At 39.3% G+C, this 25,538-nt stretch overlaps 1 protein-coding gene across 1 annotated transcript in view; it reads right to left on the bottom strand.

Moving 5' to 3' along the window:
* The window catches only part of LOC148362391 (guanine nucleotide-binding protein G(o) subunit alpha), a 119,420-nt gene that overhangs the window by 79,584 nt on the left and 14,298 nt on the right, over positions 1-25,538 (bottom strand). Inside the window, exon 3 of the mRNA XM_088339798.1 lies at positions 9,351-9,492. Coding sequence (XP_088195924.1) covers positions 9,351-9,492 — 142 coding nt within the window. The remainder of the gene's footprint in view (positions 1-9,350; positions 9,493-25,538) is intronic.

Consider the following 25,538-nt stretch of genomic DNA (forward strand, 5'->3'; position numbering starts at 1 on the left):
ATGCTATCACAGGGGCAGGTTATGTGCATGTGTGTATAGTGGGCGTGTTTCTGTGTGCGCGACTGTGATAGGGTGGTGTATGCTGTCAGTCAAACAGCCAGGTAGGGCGGGCTTGTTATATTGAAAAGAAACTCATCAATTAAATCGTCCTCTGAGGAACGTCAGATGAGCACAAAGAAATTCTGTTCACCGTTGGATGCTCTTTAAATCGTAACCGGAAAAGAATGAGGAGGCGTCGAGAGAGGAGGCAATAGCCGCGCCGCAGTTCCGGCTACGTAACAACACTCACAAGTTGCCTTGCTGAGCCTGTAACTCACCAACGCCAGATCCCTTACCCATGGAACGGATGACCTGGCACTACAACTTGTGGGGAACCTCTACATTTGGGACGATTGTATTTGAATCATAGCGAAGACCTTTCTTATCAACAGTCTGACCACCCGCCTGTCGGTGATTAAAGAAACTACATACCTGTTTGTTCATACAGTTTATGTGCTAGCTTTTGAATAGACAAGTGTTGAGTAAATAATTTATTCTCTTTTTCGGACAATAAAATCGGTTTATTTTTTCTTTGTTTCCGTGATGTGAAAAGGGGGACTGGCAAGTAAATAATCCTTTCTGTTTTTTGGACAGTAAAATCTGCTTATAATTCATTTGTTTTGGTGATACAAAAGGGGAATGATATATAAATGATCTATTTTGTTTTTATTCTCACACCTCAAGGTTGCCAGTTTTCTTCATTATTTTCTCTATTATTATTGCGCAAAGTTGCTCGTTATTTTAGCTTACTGTTTGACTGTTATTTCACACTGTTGTTCGTTGTTTTTACTTTAGTGGGCTATTTACATCATTGTCTCTATTAGCCAATAGAGTTATTGTTCATTAATTCCCGCACCCAAGCGGGTTGACCTGTTTTTTGTAACCCAGGAGTGTAATAAAATGAAAAGGCTTAAAGAAGGATCTTTTAGAACATGTTGAAATTTATTTTCTGGGGTCTGAGCTATACTATATGTATGTCAGTACTCCTCTTTACGTCTATTAGGAAATACAGTGCTACACAGTATGCATAAACACATTGCAGAAAAAATGAAAAGATGGTAGATTTCATGTCAAAATCAAACAGAAAAGTGTCATTTTAATCTCTGTTGTTCTGTATCTAATCAATTACAAGCAGACAATGCCTTTCGTAAAGGGTTAGGACAACGTGGTGGACGTGTGTTAGTGTGCTTGTGTTTTTTTTTTAAAGAAAAATAAAGATATGATTACACAGATTACAAACTGCATAGTGATTTATTATATACCGGTAGAAAACAACAGGCATTACATTACATTGAAAAAAAAAAAGACAAAAACCAAAAGAATGACACACATACATGGCAGTGGGTCAATGAGGGTAGACGGATAAGATGGGTCAGCGTGGCATGTTGTCTGGAAAAAAATGGCAGAGGGTATCAGGCTTTTCCTGAGATAGGCCCTCCCGAATCTTATTTTGCTGTATCTGTACCCTGACGGTAGCGGGATGAACTATTGGTGTAGCGCATAAGGGAAATCCTGGACGATTAAGTTTGCCAGTCGGATAATGAACCTGAGGCGTGTTCAGGAGAGTAATCAGACATGTAGTCGCTTGTTAATCGCTTGCCGCGCACTGCTGAACGTTTTGTAATCGCTCACTGTGATTGCCTTACTGATCCAAAATGGCCGACGACAGTACAATGGATTTCGTTCTACAGCTTGCTTTGAGCGAGTTGGCTGATATGAGCGACAGTTCGCATATTGACACAGTTAAGGTTATCCTAAACGCAGTGGAAGGGTCATACCTGTCTTGCATTGTTCACAAACATTACCAGGCAATGTAAGACGATATATTACATCGCCAACAGCACTCGTCAGGGTGAGATCCTCCATCTTCTGCACTGTCGACGCCATGTTGGAAATCAAAGTAAGCGGTCTTTCTCCCGTGATTACTCGGGCACGCGAGCGCTCAATAATCACTGGCCGTTCAGAAGCTAGCGATAGCTAGCGATAGCAATCGCTCACTCTCCTGAACACGCCTCTGTTGTTTAAGAGCGATTGGGTGTGGGTAGGCCGATGATTTTAGCTGTTGTGTTAGTGATCCGTGTAAGTTTGGTACGGTTTGTGACAAAGAGCATCGTGAAAAAACATGTGGAGGAGTACAGGAGGACGGGTAGAACACTGTTTTGGTACATTATAAACAGGATAGTGGGATTGTGGACGCGTTCTTAAGGATGGGCAGGGCACCCGTATGATGCGGCGGGGGTAAACCAGTGAAAGTTGTCGGGCCCTGAAACAGGAGGTTAGGTGTAGCATACAATGTAGTCTTTTGACTTTACAGATTACTGACAGTGTTTCCTTTTTTAATGAATGTTTGAGGTATGTTGATCAAATCCATCCTACGATTGTAGATACGAATAAAAATGGTCTGGAAAAGGGTGGCATTCAAAAAATCATGCCAAAATGCCTTGGCATTGATATCACAAGGGTGCTTCAGAACATTGGCGCATCATATCAAATCTAATCTACCTAAATGTATTAATGAATCACAATTAATGTGCTTATGTGTGTTCCTGTGTGGCTTATAGGCGCCGAAACTATTTTCATTAAAATTGACACCGTTCTTTTTGGGCTTCTGCTAGTGTCTTTAGCTAGGTTTCAAGTCAAGGCACCCCCCCAAAAAAATAAATCAATTGATAAACATCTGCCTTTGTGTACAAGTGGCACTGAAGCTACAGGTGGCCATTCGGCTCTTTGGCGCTCCTGATGGCTTCTTGGCCCTTTTTGAACAAACCATCGCCCCAACCATCCCCCCAATATAGAATCCCCAGCAACGCCAGGCCATAATGCTTGTTACAAAATCAAATGTTTCTAAGAGAAAAACATGGCAAATAACTGAAAGATTCAAAATATTGCCCTCTCGAATACTTCCCATTTCATTGATTCATATTTGGAGCACAAAATCAATCCTTTCTGTGTGATCCAGCGTTTTGTGTTTGCCGACGTTACAACTCCAATTAACCTCCATCCATTGCACTCGCGGACACAGAACTGATCCTTTTCTCTGGATTACATTCATAATCCCCTAGTGGTGTATCATTGAAATTGTGTGATCTAGGATTTAGCGGCTTTGGAGGAAGACTCCCTTAATTGGAATAATTGACTTTTGGCGGGAGCCTCAGGATAGTTTTTCATGAGATGATGAATCATGATGTTGTTGGCAATTCAGCATTCGAAAGGGATCCACATTTGACACTCTAAAACAGGGCTGTCAAACAAGGATTGAATCCGGCCCGAGAGACAACGCTAAGAGAAGCGTAAGAGAAAAACGAACTTCAAGTTGAAATATGTCCACTTGATGATGAAATGAAATGATCTGCATTTATATAGCGCTTTTCAAGTCAATTACTTCCCAAAGCGCTTTACAATGTGCTCCACATTTCCCAATAGCGGCCTTGTATTGCAGCCATGTAAGACGCTAACCTGCTTATTGGGGGTATTAGGGGTTCAGTGTCTTACCCAAGGACACTTCGACATGTAACACGGACGAGCCGGGATTCGAACTGGGATCCCTTGATCCCAAGACGAGCGCTCTACTTCCTGAGCTACTGCTGCCCCGATGTCGCCAAAGCCAGGTGCTTCTACAAACGCCGTACTTGTACTTCTCTGTCCCACTTTCTCTTTCTCTCTTCTCCTCCCTTTTCTCTCATTTTCTATCCCTCTCTTTCACTCTCCCTGTCTCTCTTTTTTCTTTCTTTGTTTCTCTTTCTCTGTGTCTTTTACCTTATTTGGCTCTCTCTTCCCTTTTTCTTATCTCTTCTCTCTCTCTCTTTTTCTTTCCCCTTCTCGCTCTCTCTCTCCTTTTTTCTCTCCTCTCTTTCTATTTATCTTTGGATTTCTTTCTTTCTCTCCCTCTCTTTCCCCATCTCTCACTATTTCTCTTTTTTATCTCTTTTGTTTATCACATTCTGTCTCTCTCTTTCTTTCTCTCTTTATCTTTCTTTTTCACACCCTCTCCCTTTTTTCTTTTGTTTTCCCATTTTTCTTTCCTTATTCTCTCCTTCAGTCTTTCCTTCATGTCTTCCTTTTTTTGCTTTTCTTGCTCTTTGGTCTGTCTTTTTCCACTTCCTCCCTTTTTTATCCCTTTTTCTTTTCTCCTTCTTGTTTCCCTTCTTTTTGACTCTGCTTCTCTTTTTGTGCTTTTTTTCCGCTACTTTTTTTTTCTCCTTTCTTTTCTGTCTCTGCAAAAAAAAACAGTCAATGTTCGGTGTGAGTCGCCGTAGTTCATATTCTTACTTGCGCTTCGTAGCACTTCATCAGTTGCACAACAGAATGCAGCGACATCTAGTGGTCCATTCATACACACTGTTCTTTTAACTTTTATATTAAGGCAGGGGCCTCAAACTAGCAATAGGGCTGCAATTGGCCCCCAGGCTCTAAAATTAATTTACAATCACATGAATGTTGAAGAGGGCAGCACGGCGGCGCAGTGGTTATCGCGTGTGCGGCACAGTTCTAAGGTCTTGGAAACCTCCTGTGTGGGTTCAAATCCAGCTACCAGACTTGCTGTGCGGAGTTTGTATGTTCTCCCTGGGCTTGCATGGGTTTCCTCCGGGCACTCAGGTTTCCTCCCAAATTCCAAAGACATGCATTTCAGGTGGATTGGTCGGTCCGAATTGTCCCTAGGTGTGAATGAGCGAGCGAGTTGTCTGTCCCTGTTTGCCCTGCGATTGGCTGGCAACCAGTTCAGGGTGTCCCCTGCCCACTGCCTGATGATTGCTGGGATGGGCTCCAGCACCCCTGCGACCCTACTGAGGATAAGCGGTGCAGCTAATGAGATGAGATGAATGTTGAAGAACAATGTTGTCCTTGCAAGTCCATGATCACCAAACTAGGACGCCTTTCATTTGATTACTTTTAGCACTTAAGATGTCACATTTTACTGCACCAAATATTGCATGCAAATACTGTATCTGCCAATAAATCCCTAACTTGCTGCGTATTTTTGATTTTAGAATCAAGTATTGAAATATGATGCCTTTTACGAAGAAGCGCCAGATGTTGTTGTTTTCCTTGCGTTTGCATTATGAGGCCACGTGATGATTTTTTTTCTCAGGAGGCTGAATATACAAGGTGGAGCTGGAAAACAACTCTATCTGCCTTTTCTGCTTTAAGGACTAAGCAGCAAGTATTTCCCTTTCTCATTTTGGTAATACAAAATTACTTGTGGTCAAATGGTAACGCTGCATGCTTATCTGGCTGACTCAAAACAGAATAAAACTTTCTAGTACAGGTGTGTCAAACTCATGGTGCTCAGAAAAAATGTGGCCCGTCACATCATTTGAAAGACAATGCTGAGAGAAGCACAAGAGAAAATAGGCTGCATAGCGTCAAACAATTACTTGCCGTTCTAAATATGTCCATTGGACATCGCCAAAGCCAGGCGCCACTTGCAAAGCACCCACCGTCGCAGTGTTTGCTATAGACAATTAATTAATCAACCAGAGAACATTGAGGAAACCCATCATGATGTTATTTTACTTCAAAAAACACACAGACACACTGTTTAAGGCGAATCAAAATTACAAAATTAAAAAAATGGCACCTAAGTGTGTTAAGTCAAGTCAAGTCAAGTCAAATTTATTTATATAGCCCTTAATCACAAAAATGTCTCAAAGGACTGCACAGGATTACAGTTACAAAATTACACAATTACCTGATCTTAAACTAGCAAACCAGCATGCGGGCAAGGAAAAACTCAAAAACCTCAGTGTGAGGAGAAAAGAGAAACCTTGAGAAAGGACCTCACATGTGGTAATCCCCCTTCCAGGATTGAACAGGGTGAATTACAATTAGCATTACTGTACACAGAATAGTAAACACTAGGTAAGATGTTGAAAATGTCCGGAAAGAGCATGACATCAACGACGACGCCAGCTGGTAAATGCAGGGGTTGACATGCTGCAGGTCAGACCCCGGTCCGCTGACCCATCCCAAATCATCCTTCTCCTTCGTATCAGTATCAGCGTATCAGTGTTAGGAAGAGTTTAAAGAAACTTTAGCCCCTTTGTACAATAGATATGAGATCTAACAGCGAGGTTCCCATATTCAGTTAACAATTTTATTTAAAAAAAAATCAAAAGCACAAACACTTTTAAATCATTTCATGAATCATTTCAATTTGTCTTTGTTTACTTTATTTGTCACTTTCCAGCCTTTAAAAGTTTCCCCGAGTTAGATAAACTGTAGTGGAAATGAATTAAATCGTTTTAAATTTTATTTTTTACAAATGCCCAATTTCTAAACACACACCAAAAAAAAATCTTAGCGAAAGGAAAAAAAAAACCTTAATAATCGTTTTGACATCAAATCTTAAATCCCTGAATTGTAATTTAATTGTGGGCCTTCAAAAACACTCATTGCCCCCCTTGCCAAAGACTACACTTTTTAAGCCATTAATTGGCTAGTCCAGCCCCCCATGAGAATGTTTTTTTTTTATAACATGTGACCCCTGAACTAAAATGAGTTTGAAATCCCTGGTCTAGTAGAAAGAGTTCTTGAATCATGTGGTAGCTGTGAACCTGTGGCCAGGAGTGACTATAATGGTTGTACAGTATAGCCGATTGACTACTCCAATGTTGAATGTAAGGAGAGGTTTGAAAGTAATTCAATACGAAGCAAATAAAAATTTACTTAGTACGAAATTTGTTCCTCCTTGTGGTGCAGCAATCATGTCACGGTAGCATATGTTCTCATGCATGAATAACAGCGTGTGGAGATCTTCAGCATTGAAAACCCATGATTATTTGTTAAACCATCACCTTGGTAACACCATATGAAACATCACATGGCTCTAGTACATCCTGAATTGTAATATAATCTTGTTCTCTGACTACACTGCATTTATCTCTTTTCAAATACTATGTTGTATTTTTTTACTCTAATTTTGGCTTGATTTTCTAGTAAACAGGGTTTTTACTAGGGATCGACCGATATGGGTTTTTAAGGGCTGATATTGATACAGACTATTAGTATTCAGAGAAGGCTGATACCCGATATTTGGAGCCGCTCTTAGTTTGCTATAAAAGGTTTATACATTGGAGTAAGAATTAAAAAAAAAAAAGGATATTTGTTAAATTAAATTACAACTTTAATCGCCCTCTGAAACCTTTTACAGAAAACAAATTACAATTTTAACAAAACTAACATGACCAATCTTTCACTTAGACCAAAACTAACCGAGCAGGAATGAGCAGAGCTATTGCTCTCAAGTTCCAATCTGAAGGTGCAGGGTGGCAAGCAGGGAGGGGAGGGAAGCGGAGGGAAGAGGGTTTGTAGAAGCAAATAGGATAGAGTCTTAATAATATTTGGAAAAAAAAAAGCTGATACTGATATTCGTCAAATTCCCAAATATCTGTGCCAATAACCGCAGCGCCGGATAAATCGGTGTACCTCCAGTTTGGACGCCTTTGTCCTGGTCAAATTCAAGCACTTTTTTGAGGACTTTCAAAGCCAATTTTTCAATTCCTCCACTACCATTGAAAGAAAAAATATGTGTGAATCATTTGTTTTACAGATCCATCAATATATCGATAATTTATGTTAATGATTTTTAATCTTACATACGGTATGCATTTATCAAAAATATGTTTTCTAGGTCATGGATAAATCGTGAATATATTTGTGGATCTGAACAAAATGTGTGTAAATAGTTTTTAGACTAATCTCTCCCCAAATAGGTGTTGGGTTAAATGCAGGTTATATATTGCTTACATTTTCAGTTGCATTTAAGTTCTTCCCGTTACAATTTACCACTGGGAAACGCTACCTTAATTTTGTCCAGGGCCCATAATGAATGTCCATTAGTGATATGTAATCTTTGCAATCTCTACAAATTTCATAGTACTCCGTTTAGTCTTACCAACCCATAGGGGGCGATGTCGCTTCATAGAACAATGCCATACAAACTAAATGGGCTGCCGTTAATCCCGAGGGAAGAAATGCAATGGTAAAGTGACGCCACCAGAGAGCAGTGTCGGCGTGTCTTTTAATCAAACTTTAATCAACAATTTCAAGCACTTCCCCCCAAATTCAAGCACTTTTCATTCCTTGGAATCACAAAATTAAAATTCAAGCTTTTTCAAGTATTTCAAGCACCTGTAAGAACACCGTACATGCTGCAAAACAATATTTTTCTGTGGGCTGGTCATTTTGCCCATTTTTAACAATGATTTTTCTGATCTTGCATTTTTCTATTGATTTATATTGATTCATACAATGTTACTGTTATCCATTACCTACACTACTCATCCAGGTTCTACTGAAGAATCAAAAAAAAGAGTCAAAATCTTTACAATAGTCAATAATTTAGTCTGGGTAAATAATGAGGGTAAAAGCACATTTTAAATGTGGGATGAAGCATGCCTAGTTATAACCCACGCAGGTTTTGTGAGCACTGCTTTATTTATAACCATGGGCAACAATATTGAGAACGTCCATCCATCCATCCATCCATTATCTGCACCGCTTATCCTCAGTAGGGTCGCGGGCGTGCTTGAGCCCATCCCAGCCATCTTCGGGCAGTGGGCAGGGGACACCCTGAACCGGTTGCCAGCCAATCGCAGGGCACACAGGGACAGACAACTCATTTGCTCATTCACTCCCAGGGACAATTTGGACTGGCCAATTAATCTGACATGCATGTTTTTGGAATGTGGGAGGAAACCGAAGTGCCCGGAGGAAACCCACGCAAGCACGGGGAGAACATGCAAACTCCACACAGGGGGTTTGATCTCACAACCTCAGAACTGTGCCGCACACGCGGTAACCTTTATATTTGCTTTATTGAGAACATACTATTAGTAGTTTATTCCATCAGGTAACGGAAGCATTTTAGAAGCAAAGGTTTTGGAGGAAAAACATCTTGGTGGGTGTTCTTTGGAAGAAATAGGATTTCCCCATTCTTCCCCTGATATGATTTATCAGTGGTAATTTGGGTCATAACTGTCATGTTTGTCTCAGCAACTAAATATCTTAATTGTGTGATGTTTGAAAGTAATGAACATAAACAAATGAAGGGACTAGCAGTAGGTAACTAAAACCTGGAATGGTGCCAATACCGTCTATGATAATTTAAACCCTAGACTGGTCAATCTCCACATTAAGCCCCATTGGCACATTAAAAGTAAAATGTTGCACTCACGTACGTGTAATGAGATTTGTTTTCTTCTGCTCTTTCCGTTCAGTTCATTGATAACATTTGTTTTTCTACAAATAAAGGAACTAAACCATTCAGCTCATAATCAAAAGAGCGCACACAATTATACACAAGGACTCACCTTCCTCTCTTTGTCTCCATACTCAAGGCCCAGTGTGTCCATGGCACGGACAATGGCAGCCAGAGATTGGATGGTGTTGCTGTACACAACAGGCTTGTACTGCTTCACATCATCACCGGAGAAACCGTCCTCATGGATGATCCTAAACACAACAAACAAACGAGGGAACATTTTTATAATCTTAAAGTATTTTTTAATGGGAGGATAAAAAATGCATTCAGTTATAACCAAATTTTAATTCAGATTAAAAGATGGATATGTTATGATGGGGCCACAAATACAATCGTAATATTACGAATAATCAGTGTTAGGACTTGGACATTACAAAGGAACACGTTCCAGGAACACAATTACTTTTCTCAGTTAACTGTACTGTACTGTAATGCCTGATTATTAGTATTTTATAACTGTACTGTTGTTCATATTTGAAGAGTTACTGCGTTATTCTGCTATTCACTAAATGCAGATGTCAAAACCCGAACAGACGGGAGAACCAAACGCGTAACGCTTTAATATCAAGCTTTATTTACGGAAATGGGGCAGTCATTTCACACAAACACAAACGACAGCGATTCGGCGATCGCTGGGCAGAAGAAGAGGGGCAGAGGAGTCATGCGTGGGGAAACAGGAAGCCAAGGAAAGACGCGCAGGATACAGGTGAGGACGGGACAGGCAGGATCGATACCGGATACACGAGGAAGATACCAGACAGGACGGGACAGACAGGATTAATACTGGGTGCAGGATACCGGAAAGGACGGGACAGGCGGGATCCATACCGGATACAGGACACACGAGGATACCGGACGGGACTGAGCCAAAATGCTTGCCTTGCAAGTGCAGACGTTCGCTGACGGACTGACAAGGAATGAATAAGAGCGCCGAGTTTAAATAGGAGAGGGGCCAATCAGGCAACAAGCAGCAGCTGGCGCCAAACGAACGGGCACAGGTGAGGGCAATGGGTAATCGTGACAGCAGATAATGTATCACAATGTCCGCTACCTGCTTAACATTCCTGAAACACTCACATCGTCACATACAACCATTGATCCTTTAGCAACATTAATTGAAGAGTATGAAAATGCTGAATTTCTGGTTATGGAGATATTCTCCCTCCTGTATATACTCATCCAGGCCAATTTTACAACTATAAAATAGAATAAGCAAATCAAGGGAATGGTTAAGCTTAATGCACATACAATAGTTGGTTGTGTGTCAACAGTAGCAAATTTTGTTTATTTTTTCCGTAAAATTATTTTTGCAATACACTATGCCTAGAGGAAAAACGAAAACTTCTCAGGGAGTACCAATTATGGAGAGGGAGATCTTGGAGTGGTTGGAAGCCAAGACACAAAATGGATAGAGTCTCTCGGCTAAGTGTTTGTTTGCAAGCTATCAGGATTGTACAGGAAAAACAATATAAAGCTATCATTGCCTCCTCAGGTTTTCCTGTAATTTATTTTGTGGGTATTTTTAAGTAGTTTTAGGGGGGTCAGATTCAATGACTGCAACTAAATTGTTTCTTCGGAGTAACACACTAATTTTCGATGCTTGTAATCTGGGGGTTAACCGGATTACTTTTTAAATGAAGTAACTGTCACTAATTCTAATTTTTCAGTTACACGCCCAACACTGTTAATACAACGAAAAGGATGAGTTAGCGAAGGGGTCTCCAACCTGGTTTCTGCGGGCACCAAATAGCCCCTTAAGAACGTCTGAGTAACCCGAGCGTAGGTTCTAAAAATAGCCCGCCAGTGATGCGACATTACAATTTTATCGTAAACTTGATTTCTAAATGAAATGATGTCTTTAGTGGTTGATTTAATATCCAATAATTATAACCTCGTAGTATCATAGTAACAACATAGTAAAAACAGTAATAACAATGTTTAGAAATGTATATCAAAATAGTAGCCCTTTGCGCCTTCAGTAACAAAAAGTAGCTTTCCACTTAAAAAAGGTTTTAGACCCCTCAGTTAGAGCAACATCAATGAAAATGAAAGAACAGCGAGGAGGAAGATGACGATTAACAACAGCAGCAACTGCAGTCTGTTGTTTTGAATATCATGCAGTCGTTCCCTGCCAGGAAGGAAAGAACATACTGTATAGTGTCCAAGCTGAAAAAATGCGGCAAGGAAAGTTAGATGAAATAAATCGGACTCATGAAGGCAAAGGAAGAACAAAAAGTACATTTTAAACCATGGGCGTGACAAGCCCCTTTTCGGTGGTGTCTAAGAAGCCCCAAATTCAGACCAAAGAACCCCCCAAAATTGTAGTGTTTTTAAACTCTCTTTCCTTTATAACGGACAGGGTAAGCTTACATATGATAAAAAGGCATGTTTGAAAAATAAACATAGAAAAATAAAAGTCAACTATCCCGCGTTGGAAATACTCCACTGATTCCTGGCACCACTCCTCTTCTGCTCGGCTAGTGTCACTTGCGGCATAGCGGCATAGTCTGTGGAGGCTCCGGTGTATTACAGTTAGAATATGTTATACAGCTTTTATCTTGTCCAACTATTTTATCACCCAATACCATGACTTTGATATTATCAACAGATGTTCGTTACTATTTTAATCAAATTGAATTTAATGCAACAATGATCAGCCGAGCTTAATTGTTGCGTGTGTGGAAGCTAGGTGTGTGGTCATCCTCCCACCATCAGCATGGACGTCCGCAGTTTTTTCTGTAAAAAAAAAGCGCCATGTTCAGGTAGGAGTTTAAAAATAAAAAAATAAAAATCCTCCTAATTTATTTATATATGGTCGTCTTAGGAGAGAAATAGGTAGAAAGAAGTCCCTGAGAACACAGGTAAAACTCACGGAGAAGAAAAATATGAACATCGGCTGAGGTTAAAAACATCCAATCCAGAATACCATTTTAAGATGTATTCTGATAATTATGTATTTTCTTCTAATCAGTTGACCACATTATGGCAGAGCCAGAACAGACGGTAGACCCAAACGCGTAACGTTTCACACCAAGCTTTATTGCGGATGGGGAGAAGACAGGAGCGGGAAAACAAACGCCAGCGATTGGGTGATCGCTGGGCAGGAGAAGCAGGAAGGCCACGAGAGCGGAGCGTGGTCGGTGGACAGAAAAAAGTCGGGCTGCCGGGACAGAAGATTGAAGCGTGGTCGGAGGAAGGAATCAAGTCAGGTAGCCGGAACGGGAGATCAGAGCGTGGTTGGAGGAAGGAATCAAGTCAGATAGCTGGAGACCATAGGGAAGCCAGGAGCAGATGAGTAGGATACAGGATAGGACGGGACAGACGGGAGCCAGAGTCAAAAAATGCTCGCCTTGCATGTGCGGAGGTTCGCTGACGGACTGACAGGGAGTGAATGAGAGTGTTGAGTTTAAATAGGAGGAGAACCAATCAGGAAACAAGCAGCAGCTGGAGCCAAACGGGCAGGCACGGGTGAGGGCAATGGGCAAATCATGACGCATTATTATCACATTTTGACCGATTATCTATAAACCAATTACTATTAGAGAAAGTTACGAATTAATACGTAAGTTTTATAATGCTGAGTTTGAAATACTGCCTTTTTTATTTTTAATGACTGCATTAATGCTCAGCACCCCCAAACCTATGAAACTAAAATCACCCCTCATTTATACCTTGAACACAAAGTAATAGCAATAAAAAAAACATACAGATGTATTAATCTGTAGTGTCAGGTGTTGTTATTTACATGATTCAATTAAACATAAAATTTCAGAAAAAAACTCACATTGGGGAAGGAGTGATGTCAAATATGTTGTGAATGCAATTTTGAAAGGGCATACCCTAAACTCCGCGGGGTTAAACAAAACAGACTGTTCCTAGGAAGCAATGGCCTCAATGTTGCGTGCGCGTTTTGCAAATGTTAGTGCGTGAGAATCCAGCCTGCTGCTGTGAGTTTTCATGCATGAGGACCTTTTCTCATTACGCACTCTTTGAGCCCTTCTGTTAGCGAAGAGCTGCATGTGCGAGCGCCAATGGGTGAGCGTACATCTTCCCATTGCCTTGGCATGAATTGCACACTGACCTGAAACATGATTTAATGTCACACAGAGCCAGACAGATGGAAAGACATGCTGACATATGGGCAATTTAATCAAGATATTATACCATGAAAGTCGCAGTGAAAATATCAATGCTATGCAGGTTATCCTTTGGGCAATGGATAAAGAGTTGCATCAAGACCTCTTGGCGGATTGCGGCTGTTTTATTTTCATACCTTTAATATTTTTATCATATGTGTAGATTTTTTACTTATTTTTCACTATAAATCCACCACTATATTACAGCTACGTATTTAAAGATTCATGTATACTTCGGCAAATAAGTATTTAGTCAACCACCTGTGCAAGTTTTCCTAATTGGAGATTACAGAGGCCTGTAATCATCAGGGTTGGGTAGGGTTACTTTAACTTGATTACTTTCAATTACCTTTGGGTTACTCCAATACCAAATATGCTAATAAAAGACAAAAGAAACTAAATATGAATAAAATCTCACAACGCGTGGTAAGCTTTCTCTCCTGGCTTTGATCTCTTTGATCTCCGGCAAAACTAACATAAAATGCGACAGAAACAAAATGAAAATAAATCCAAACAGCTTGCCAACATCATTTTTGCCGTTCCATGTATTCAGTTACTCCCCAAGCCTGCACAAAATTTTGTAATTTTGTTTTAACTTTTTATCAATATCAAAGACACCTGTCCACAACCTCATTCATTAACACTCCAATCTCCACTATGGCCAAGACAAAAGACCTGTTGAAGGACACCAGAGACAAAATCGCAGAACTGCACCAGGCTGAGAAGACTAAATTTCCAATAGATAAAACAACTGGTGTAAAATGTGGGAACAATTATTTGAAAAAAAGACATACAAGAGCACTGATAATCTTCCTTGATCCGGGGTTCCATGCAAGATCTCACCCAGTAGAGTCAAAATGATAACAAGAACAGTGAGGAAAAATCCCAGAACCTCATGGAGGGACCTAGTGAATGACCTACAGAAAACTGGAACCACAATGACAAAGGCTACTATCAGTCACACAATGCGCCACCAGGGACTAAAATCCTGCACTGCCAGACGTGTCCCCCTGATTAAGCCAATACATTTCCAGGCATGTATGTGGTTTGTTAGAGAGCACTTGGAGGATCCAGAAGAGGACTGTGATAATGTGTTATCGTCAGACGAAAACCAAAATATAAGTTTTTGGTAGAAACACAGGTTCTTGTGTTTGGACGAGAAAGAATAATGAATAGTATCCGAAGAAGACCATACCCACTGGTAAGTATGGGGCTGAAAACATCATGCTTTGGGACTGTTTTTCTGCAAATGAACCAGAGTGACTGATCATTGTAAAGGAAAGATTGAATGGGGCAATGCATCGAGAGATCTTGAGTGGAAATCTCCTTTTCATCATAAAGGGCATTGAAGATGAGACGTGCCTGGGTCTTTCAGCATGACAACGATCCTGAACATAGAGCCAGGGAAACAAAGTAGTGGCTTTGCAAGAATCATTTCAAGGTCCTGGAGTGGCTTAGCCAATCTCCAGATCCCAACCTCAAAGAAAATCTGTGGAGGGAGTTGAAAGTCTGTGTTAGCCAACGACAGCCCCAAAACAATCACTGCTCTAGAAGAGATCTGAATGGAGGAATGGGACAAAATACCAGCAACAGTGTGTGAAAAGCTAGTGAAGAGTTACAGAAAATGTTTGTCCTCTGGTATTGCCAACAAATGGTACATGACACTTATTAAACTGAAGTTTTGGTATTTACCAAAATCTTATTTCCCACCACTTTTGTAAATCAATTCTTTAAAAATCAAACAATGTGATTTCTAATATTTTCTCTAATATATTCAAGTGGGAGAACTTATACAACTATTGGTTGGTTTAATTCTTATTTGCCCCACTGTACAAACCTTGTTAGTCCTAATAAAACCGCACACAATCTTTGTGGTTTTAGCTTCATCATTAACTTCAAAACCTTCATAAGGTCACCCATGTGCGTCCACTTGTTTTGCAGTCTTTGTTGACAGATCCTTTTGTGACAAAGTAAATGTGGAAAAACTCCTTGACAAGACTGACAAAATTCACATTTCACATGTGTCCGTGTTCAGCAAGACTGTGAATAATAAATTAAAGCTAAATGGCACAAATAAGATTATGGCAGAGAAAATGATCTAAAAAGAAGCTATAAATAAGTATCAAAAATGTGGATCTCGGTCCTGATAGACTTAAATGCACTCAGGCAAGTGTTAGTTGAAATGCAAGCCTCAGTCACCTTGTAATCTGGCAGTACAGTACTCTGTGTCATCACACTTTAAGGTCAAACTGCAACATCCTGATGGTATATACTCCACTTTCACAAACACAGTGCACTATCTATTCATTCTTAATCTATTTTTAACAACATGTTTCTTAAAAAGGGCAAGCAAGGAATGTTGTGGGGAGAGACATACTTAGAGTTTCAGGCAATTTGTTTTTGAAAATAAAAATGTTTACTGTTCCTCAGGCGTCATACATGGTATTTAGAGTGCAATCATTAAGATTACCAATAAAAAACAGACATCAAAGCACCAATAAACCTTAGGCTGTAGTTTCGAATCTTAGAAGAAAAAAACAGATTCTAACCTTTTCAACAAGAGCCTCACTTGATCAAGAAAAAAAGCAGTAGATTATATATTTACTGAATTCAAATTAAAAGCTTACTTTACTGTCAGACAAATTTGAGGGTCTTTTATAACCCAGGTTAATAAAAATGAAATACAGGTGACTTGACTTCATTTATGGTAGTGAAAATAGAGCATGTAGTCTGTAAGGGGTCTTTGGCAAGGAAATAAACTCCTGCCTTCCCAGTTTTAGGGTGGGAACTGTACCAAAAAGCCATCGAGCTAGTGACGTTTTTCATAGATTCTCTTCAATTTTTTTGAGGACAGAATATTTACCATCAGGATGTGTAAGATGTTTGCTGACAACAGTCAGTATGTTTATATACAGAGAATAAACTTATTCAGATTAATATATTGCAAAAATTTAGATTATATATGCCCTTATTCAGACTTAATTGTTTCATTTTTCAATTAGATATTTATATCCACCCGTTCGACTAATTTTCTTGTGCGCCTTTCTGCGCCTGCTTCATATCTTCTTCCGCTATCAATTTTCTTCTTCGTTGGTATCACAAAGAACTGTGTACTTTATAAACGGCAGTGGCTCAGAAGGTAGAGCGCTCGTCTTGGGATCAAGAGATCGCAGTTCGAATCCCGGCTCCTCCATGTTACATGTCAAAGTGTCCTTGGGTAAGACACTGAACCCCTAATACCCCCAATAAGCAAGTTAGCGCCTTACATAGCTGCACGGCCGCTATTGGGAAATGTGAAGCACAATGTAAAGCGCTTTGGGAAGTCTTGACTTGAAAAGCGCTATATAAATGCAGATTATTTCATTTTCATTTCATTTCAAACGAATGACAAATGCAAACTCTGGCTAATTCATTAAACAAGCCTCAAGCAAAATGGTTGATTTTTCCGTGACCTTTCCATTGTTATTTTTAGTTCTCACAACCAAAATGTCACAGTTGTATCCACACATATTGAGTATAATTCTATGTTTTTAGAAAGCAGAATACATTACGTGTATAGGGAAACCACTGGTAAACACGCGAGAAAGACACAGAAATGAAGCACGCTATTGGTGCTAAAAGGGAAATGAGCACAATACCATATTGATTGCTGTAGGTAACAATGTTTCCTCTAGATTGCGTGCGTGCATACAATTCATACATTGTAAAGGTTTTACGTTGCATAGATGTTACAATCAAGGGGTTTATCAATATGATTGAAGTCAATGATTTTTTTATCAGGTGAAACTGTATGGTATGGCTACACTGTACTTGAGACCAAAAACTGTGTGACCAACTAAATAAATCCACTAAGTGTGAGTAACGTAACAAAAATGGAAATTACATATGAACCAACACTTACAGGCTACGCAGCCTGTCCAAAAGTATATTGCCGATTTATTCCTATTTGAAAAAAAATAATTATTGCTACCGGATAGCTAGCATAATGCTATTTTATTTGATTTCAGGTTAAGGACATGTGCGATGATTGTTTGGTTGCTAAACGGAGGACTAATGTTGTTTGGTCCTTTCTAATCAGGTTATTTCTAACCACACTGGTAATACTTGTCACAGGTCGGGTGATGATCTAAGTGAATTGGTGCGAAAATTCCCAATTCTGATCTTAGTTTGACTACATCCTGCATGTAAACATACCAGGTAAGATACTGCTGCTTTTTACAGGCAGTTAGTTATGTTGGTTTTAACAAGTTGCTGTCTTTATTTCACCTGCAGTAGTTTTAGTCAAAGTGTAAATTAAAACTAGAATTGTATTACCTTTCCATGGACTTTCTTGATATGTTTACCATTCTTTGTACAATTATGCAAGTGTATCTTCTGTCAAGTCATGAGAAGCTAAAATACACACTAAAGCAATGACGTGAAAATTTACTTTAGCATGAATTAAAAAGGTCTTGGTACTACACAATCTACTAAACTAGGGAGAATTATGCAATAAACTTTGGCCATTAGAGCTGGTTTAAATTTTGTGTTTTTCTTTAAAAATGCTTAATGGTCTCTACATGTTGTGCATGAAAAGTGAAAGACAAATATATGTAGCATATGATGAGAGGCAAGATTACATATCAGAGAGAAAAAAATAATATTCAGAGTAGAAGTAGACATGTCATTGAGGTGTTTGCCATTGCTCTTCACACAAGGTTGAGCTGGAGTTATTCATTTCATCTTTCCCTGAGTTACTTATTTTAAAAATAAAATGAACAATAGAAAAAGGTTCCACACATTTCAACATAGAAAAAATAAATATATTGTAATAAAACCCCAGTTTTAACCATTTCATTTATCTACCAATCATATGAAGATAACAGATCATTCTAAGTATTATGTGATCAAGCTGACTTAGATTCTGGTTGTTGAAATACAAACTGTATAAAACGCTTTCCCCAGTTACTACACTACTCACCGACACTTGTGATTGACGAATTAGTCCAGTGTGTTGTTGCATTTTCACAATAAATAAGATGAGTTATAGTCAAACAGCACCTTTAAATTATTAACAGTAATTAAAATTGATTTGTAGTGAAAATATCAAGCTTTAATCAATTTAAGAAAAAAAAGTCATGTTTTGTCCTACTGAAGAATTACTGAATAGTTGAGCGGTCTTCAGGATATGACTCCTAAAACGAGACATGAAGACAAAAATGTGACGTAACGCATTGCAATTCAAGGCAAGAGTGGCAAGTCATATTTTAAGACTTTACAATGTTTTGATGCAATAAAAAAACTTGACTTTTAGATGATGTTGCTTTACATCATACAATATCAAAACGGGTTATTTTTTAACTTCAATAAGGCTTTCAGGAAAAATCGATAACGAAAGATATCACCAAGCGGGATTTCAGTTTCTAATGACATTATTTTTTCGAACCCCTTATAAAAAACCTGTACTCTTAGGTCAAGTCAAGTCTCATTTATTTATATAGTCCTTAATCACAAAAATGTCTCAAAGGACTGCACAGGATTACAATTACAAAATTGCACAATTACCTGATCTTAAACCAGCATGTGGGCAAGGAACAACTCAAAAACCTCAGTGTGAGGAGAAAAGATAAACCTTGAGAAAGGACCTCTGTTGTAGTCAGGATGAATAATATGTAATTTTTCCCTCCCCTCAAAAGACTGCATCCTATTGCATGTTCTGTAACACATGCCGTTTTCAAGGAAGCTTTTAACAATTCCCCTTATAGATTTATGTCCACGCCATGCAACCTATTGGCCACAGCGATATTCATCATCACAGAAGTACCGGTGTTCTGATTCCATTTTCTCACTTTTGATGCAATATGAATATTGCATTTGAAGCATTATCCGATACAAATATTATTCCATCCGGCACAAATTATGCAGTAATTCCTCTTTTTCGCAGGGGTTGGTTCCAAAGAGGACAAGCGATTGTCAAAACTCGCAAAGTAGACCCTTTATTTATCCATTTATTTGTATACTATATAGTACATTAGTTTAACAAAAAAAGTACTGTTTTTAAAACTTAAATCACTTAAACTAATTAAGTTCTCTATTGTCAAATTATCATTTTGAAAATAATCTTGCTGCTATATTGTTGCACTATTGATCCAGGACACTATCACTTTTTTACTTCAGATAATATTTTTTGCCGTCAAGCGGAAGTTATTGGGAAACAAAACGGTGAAAACGCCATCAGTTTTTTTAGCATGTCAAGAAGTCCAACTTTGTCGGCGATAAAAATAATCTTCCTCTGCCTTTGGGCTCAGCCGAAGGTACTTTTGTTGGTCCAGAGCGTTTTATTGACAAGATGCTTTTAGAGTAACTCAAAATTTCAAGAGATTAGAGCGTATGTAATGTAGTTTTTTTTCAAACTGTTTTAAGTACGTGTACAACTCAGACCTCAATGTTATTGACGCACAGGCAGACATAGGCAGAAAATGGGTGGAGTAATTAGTTTGCCAATATGAATGCAGAACACAATAAAAATCCACTGAGTCGTGAAACCCGGAAAAGTAAACCATGATACAGCAAGGGATTACTGTACACGCTGTTGGTTTCGGGGGTTTTTTATTACCGAATTGAGCACAAAGCGGTTTGTGATTTAGAGGATTTTGGTTCCTCAAATCAGTTCAGGGTAGTATTATCGACAGTATTTTACGGTTGCTTCTATCAGAATCAGGTTATCCATGGCCAACGCAATAGGCTAGTTCCTTCAGACATAGAGTTTGGACGATGTAGTCTTTGCAAGCTACATCCAGTTATTGCTAGATCGTACAGCAGGAGCAGAACCGGGAAGGAAATGTTTAGAGGTTGAATAAGAGCCAATAGAGGAACCAGTATCAACGATTTGGTATGAAATCAGACAATTCAAAATCTGTTACTAGGCTGATAACAGATAGTTGATCACCCAGTTATAAGCTTTTCAGCTCAATCAAATTTCTCCCAAACGCCCGGAGTTAAGGTGGCAATTGTTGCCCCTAGGTATGGGTCCTTGTGTGATAGTTTGTATGTCTATGTGTGCCCTCTGATTTATTGGATGTCAGACCAGGGTGCCCACTGCCTGATTTCAGCTGGGACAGGCCCCAGCACCCCGGGGACCCTAGTGAAAACAAGTGGTTGAGAAAATAAATACAATTCTTGTTTGTGGACCAAAAAACCAAAGCAAATTATTCACCATAGATTCCAGAATACAAAGTGCTTTTCTAGCTATATTTTAAACACTTCTGCTTACAATTTGATGCAGCTAATTATTTCTTCCTTTTTTTGGAAAGCAAATGGTCACAACATGGTCTCCTCTCCATCCCTTTGTCATGTTTGCAAGAAAGCTTAGGACCAGTTGCACTGTTCAGCACATGTAGAGGCTGTTGTGATTGTACAGGCTTTTGAATTTTAGTCAGTACAGAACATCGAGTTTTGTTTTGAAAATATTTTTGTTGGACTCCCGTGTATCAGTTGATAACAATATAACTAATATTGACTATTGCTGACAGTCCACAAACGAGTGTCTTAATCACAACAAAATGTGTTACTCTTCTGCATTAGACTTTTTCCCGCTGGTCTTAATTTAAATGTAAGAAGTGGACCGGAATTTGTCCATCTTTATGGCTGTTTAGGCTTAAAATACGATGTAAAAAAGCAAAGTTGAGTTTCTTACTTACTTACTTACTTACTTACTTACTTACTTACTTACTTACTTACTTAAATTTGCACATGCAGCTTTTAAAGAGGAGCACTTTATAGTTAAGAATGTACAGTAGTTATAATCTCTCAAAATAAATTAATTCCTCATCTATATCTCACCTGACAGGAAGTCAAAAATCATTTAGTATTAAGTTTTGCGTCTACTAATCCTTTGTGTACATTTTATTCAACACCATTTGATCATTTTCTATACGATACTATTATTAGAAATCAAATTTTTGTGTTGTGTTGTTGAATCTATCTCGTTTCTTTAAAAGTAAACACAACCACAAAAAGTCTACGTATAAATTGCCATTCAGGAGAAAACCACACAACCACTTCTGTCAGATGACCACTTTCACTATACAAAGACTAAATTGTTTTACAGCATGACTGATAGTGAAACAGGCAAATTGGTCCATAGCAGAATCTTAAAAAGAGGGCAATCACATGGCTTCATCAACAGTTACTTAAAGTACCAAATGAGTCATCAGGGCACACGCCCCATCAGATTTTGATTACCGTGTTTTCTGCATTGTAAGGCGCAAAGGATTATAAGGCGCACCCACGAAAAAATTATTTTTTGTCATATATTTTCCATACATAAGGCGCACCAGACTACCGCAAATTCCGGACTATAAGCCGCTACTTTTTCCCTAACTTTCCCACCTGCGGCTTATTCAGTGATGCGGCCAATTTATGTCATTTTTCTAACGGCCGCTAGCGGCACTCGAGTGTTGCTACCATTAACTGCCCTGTCAAAGCTATATTATTATTATTAAAGCTTTGAAAACTCTCTCGGTGTACCGTCTTTCTTTGTAAATATGTGTAACCCATGTATAATATGTATTTGCAACTGTATATATTTGTAATGTATTTATTTGTATTTGTTTTAGACACTTATTCTGATATGTTTTGCACGGGTGAACGAAAAATGAGGGGCGGAACAAACGCGGGGTGCCGAGTTTAAGTGGGGACCGCTAAAGGTGAGGGACAGACAAGGAAAGAAGAGGGGGTTAAAAAGTTGGTTAAAGAAAAAGGGGTTGCGCGAGTAAATGTGTTCATCTGATATATTTTTCCCACCCTTACCTTTGGAAATATACACTTTTTTCCTTGGATTACTTTCAACAGGACCTGGACTCTGCAGGTCTGCATCAAACATTAAGTTCAGATATAGGGAATTGTGGATGTGCTTGGTGGCTGTTGAGATTGTCGTGTTTGTTTTGCTGCTGTTGGTGTCGGTGGATTTGTTCAGACCGAGGACAATCGACTTTGGCCTGGACGGATCTATTGACACTAACAAAGATGTTATATAATGAAATTGTGAATATGCTTGATTGCTAATAAGATTTTCAAGAGGGTTTGTTCAAACCCCACTTTGTGTTTGCTGTTAAAAACGTAATATTGGAATATAATATTGTGAATGTGCTTAATTGCTGTTGATTGTTTTCTGTTTTTAGTGTCAATAAATTTGTTCAAACCAAAAAAAACATTTAGTTTCAATCGCGGGACTTGAAGTCAGGTTTGGGTTAATTTTGTGTTTGTGTTACATGTTTAAATGTGGGCGCATGCGGCTTATATACAGGTGCGGCTTGTGTATGTACAAAATTGGTTTTCCTCTCAAAATGTGGTGGGTGCGGCTTATAATCAGGTGCGTTCTATAGTCCAGAATTTACGGTATAAGGCGCAACACTAGGAACAACGACAAAACAGTCAGATAGGGGATGATGAAGTTTGATTGACCTAACAAGCGAGCGGACTGTTGAGAAGCAAATACGTGTCTCAGACATGTAGACACGATGTATGCAAGATGTCACTAGTACGGTAACTGAAAGAAGTCATGCCGTATATCATTGTAAAGCATAAACTCTTGGACTTTGAGTTATGTTGACCATTTAAAAATATACTCATCACAGAAACATCACGATCCGTCTAAAACAAGATACCCAAAAAATATAAAGCCAGGGTAGCTCACCAAAAACGTCGTCTTGCAGCCATCACACTGATAATATTAGGCAGCCATGATCTCTTTGTGTCCATGAGTGTAGTAATTCCAACAGTGTAAAATATATACAACAAGTTTAAAAAAAATCCACTGAAAAGCATATCTGCATGAATTCCTTGCCGCTAGCTGCCTGTTTAGCCCCATGATTCCCATTTACAAATAAACAGACTCGTAAAATTATTTTCCCTACACTGTATGCACCGCGCACTACTTCTTCTAAGCAGGAAAATCGATTCGGCAATTGCTTACCATATTTGCAAGACCTGTTGCGACTTAATATTGTTCCATATACGAGGTGCACCGTATTATAAGGCGCTTGGTCAGCTTTTGAAAATATTGAAGGCTTTTAGGTGCGCCTTATAGAGCGGAAATACGGTAATTCTGTTTTGCCGCAAAATCATGTACATCATGTGCCCATTCTGGAAGAGGCATTTGCAAGAAGCCACATGGGAGACACAAATAACACGTGGAACATGGTGCTCTAGTCAAAAGAGACTAAAATTGAACTTTTAGGCTAGAATGCAAAGCATTACGTTTGGCCTAAGAGAAACACGAACAATCACGCACAAAACACCATCCCTATTGTTAAACCAGGTGGTGGCAGAATCATGTTATGGGGTTGCTTTTCTTCAGCAGGGACTGGAAATATTGTTAAAGTGGGTGGGAAGATGGATGGAGCCAAACACAGGGCAATTCTGGCAGAAAATCTGTTGGAGTCTGCAAGATACTAGGGTGCAGGACAGAGACCCTAAACATGAAGCAAAATGTACAATGGACAGGTTTAAAACTAACAATATAAAGGTGATGGAATGTCCACGGTAATCAAGTCCAGACCAAAATTCCCATAGAGCATTTGTGGAAACATCTGAAGATTACTGTGCGATCACCATCAAACCTTTAAGGTGGAGTACGCAGTTTGAGCAGTTCTTTTAAAGTTTGGTGGTGGGAAAATGAAGAGTAAGTTCACTCCTTATCTCATCTCTCATCTCATTAGCTACACCGCTTATCCTTAGTAGGGTCGCGGGGGTGCTGGAGCCCATCCCAGCAATCATCCGGCAGTGGGCAGGGGACACCCTGAACTGGTTGCCAGCCAATCGCAGGGCACACGGGGACAGACAACTCATTCGCTCATTCACACTTAGGGACAATTTGGACCGGCCAATTCACCTGAGAATGCATGTTTTTGAAATGTGGGAGGAAACCGGAGTGCCCGGAGGAAACCCACGCAAGCACGGGGAGAACATACAAACTCCGCACAGGAAGTCTGGAGCTGGATTTGAACCCACGCAGGAGGTTCCCAAGACATGATAAGTTCACTCCTGCTAGTTTTCATTTATTCTAGGATGACAATGACGAAACTAAGGAAAGGACTGTTTCAAATAATTCCAAATATTGCCCCAAACCTCAAAATAGATGAAAAAGGAAGTTTATTACAGCGCGACTTTAAATGGGCACTTCATGGTAGAAAACCACCCAAAAAGCCAAATTTGAAACAATTTTGCAAAGAAGAGTGGGCCAAAATTCCTCCACAGAGTTGTGAAAGACTCATTACCAATTATCGATAACGTTTGATTCCTGTTATCGCTGCCAAAAGAGGCCCCACTCTATTATTTTCATGGGTAATTACTTTTTCACATAGAGCCAGATAGGTTTGGATTTTTTTGTGCCTTAATAAATGAAATCAACATTTCAAAACTGTGTTTTGCATTTCCTTGGGTTACCTCTGTGTCATATTAAAATTGGTTTGATGATACATTTGCCAAAACACAGAAATCAGGAAAGGGCAAATACTTTTTCACTGCACTGTATTAAGGGTTCACTTGGATTCTTTTGAGAGAACAGGAACAGACCAATCAATTTTTAATCCTTTCATATTGAGAAATTTTGCTAGTTACACAAAGAATTCAAGCTACGAGCAAGATCCTGGAAGGAACTAAGCTTGTATGAAGAGGTAGCACTGTATCTGTCTTCTATGTAGAGAAAAACAACACACGCAGAGATAACAGGCTGTTATTTCACAGCTCACTCAGGCAGCCAATCAAATCATTCCGGTGATGAGCACGCCCCTGGCTATATTTAACCAATGAAAGATGCTTATCAGTGTGACAGACTTCTTCAGATGACCAGTTAGAATCACAACAGTTGGTGCCAACGTGCCCCCCACATCCCTCTTCCATATCCGACCACACTCATGACTTCTTTGTGTTCTGTTCCACAGAACGAGAGGCTAATAATTATCGGAAAAGGGCAGAGTCCAGTGTAGGTGTGGCCTTGTAAGCTGGCCTTATCACATGGGTCATTTCTCCCTACAGCATTGTTTGGCGAGCCCTTTAGGATTTTTAATCCAGCCCGCCAAATAAAATTGATACAAATATCATCATGTCAAGTCATGCTT

The sequence above is a fragment of the Urocampus carinirostris genome, chromosome 7 (assembly GCF_059441175.1).
Source record: "Urocampus carinirostris isolate Australia breed hairy pipefish chromosome 7, RoL_Ucar_1.0, whole genome shotgun sequence".
Classification (NCBI taxonomy): domain Eukaryota; kingdom Metazoa; phylum Chordata; class Actinopteri; order Syngnathiformes; family Syngnathidae; genus Urocampus; species Urocampus carinirostris.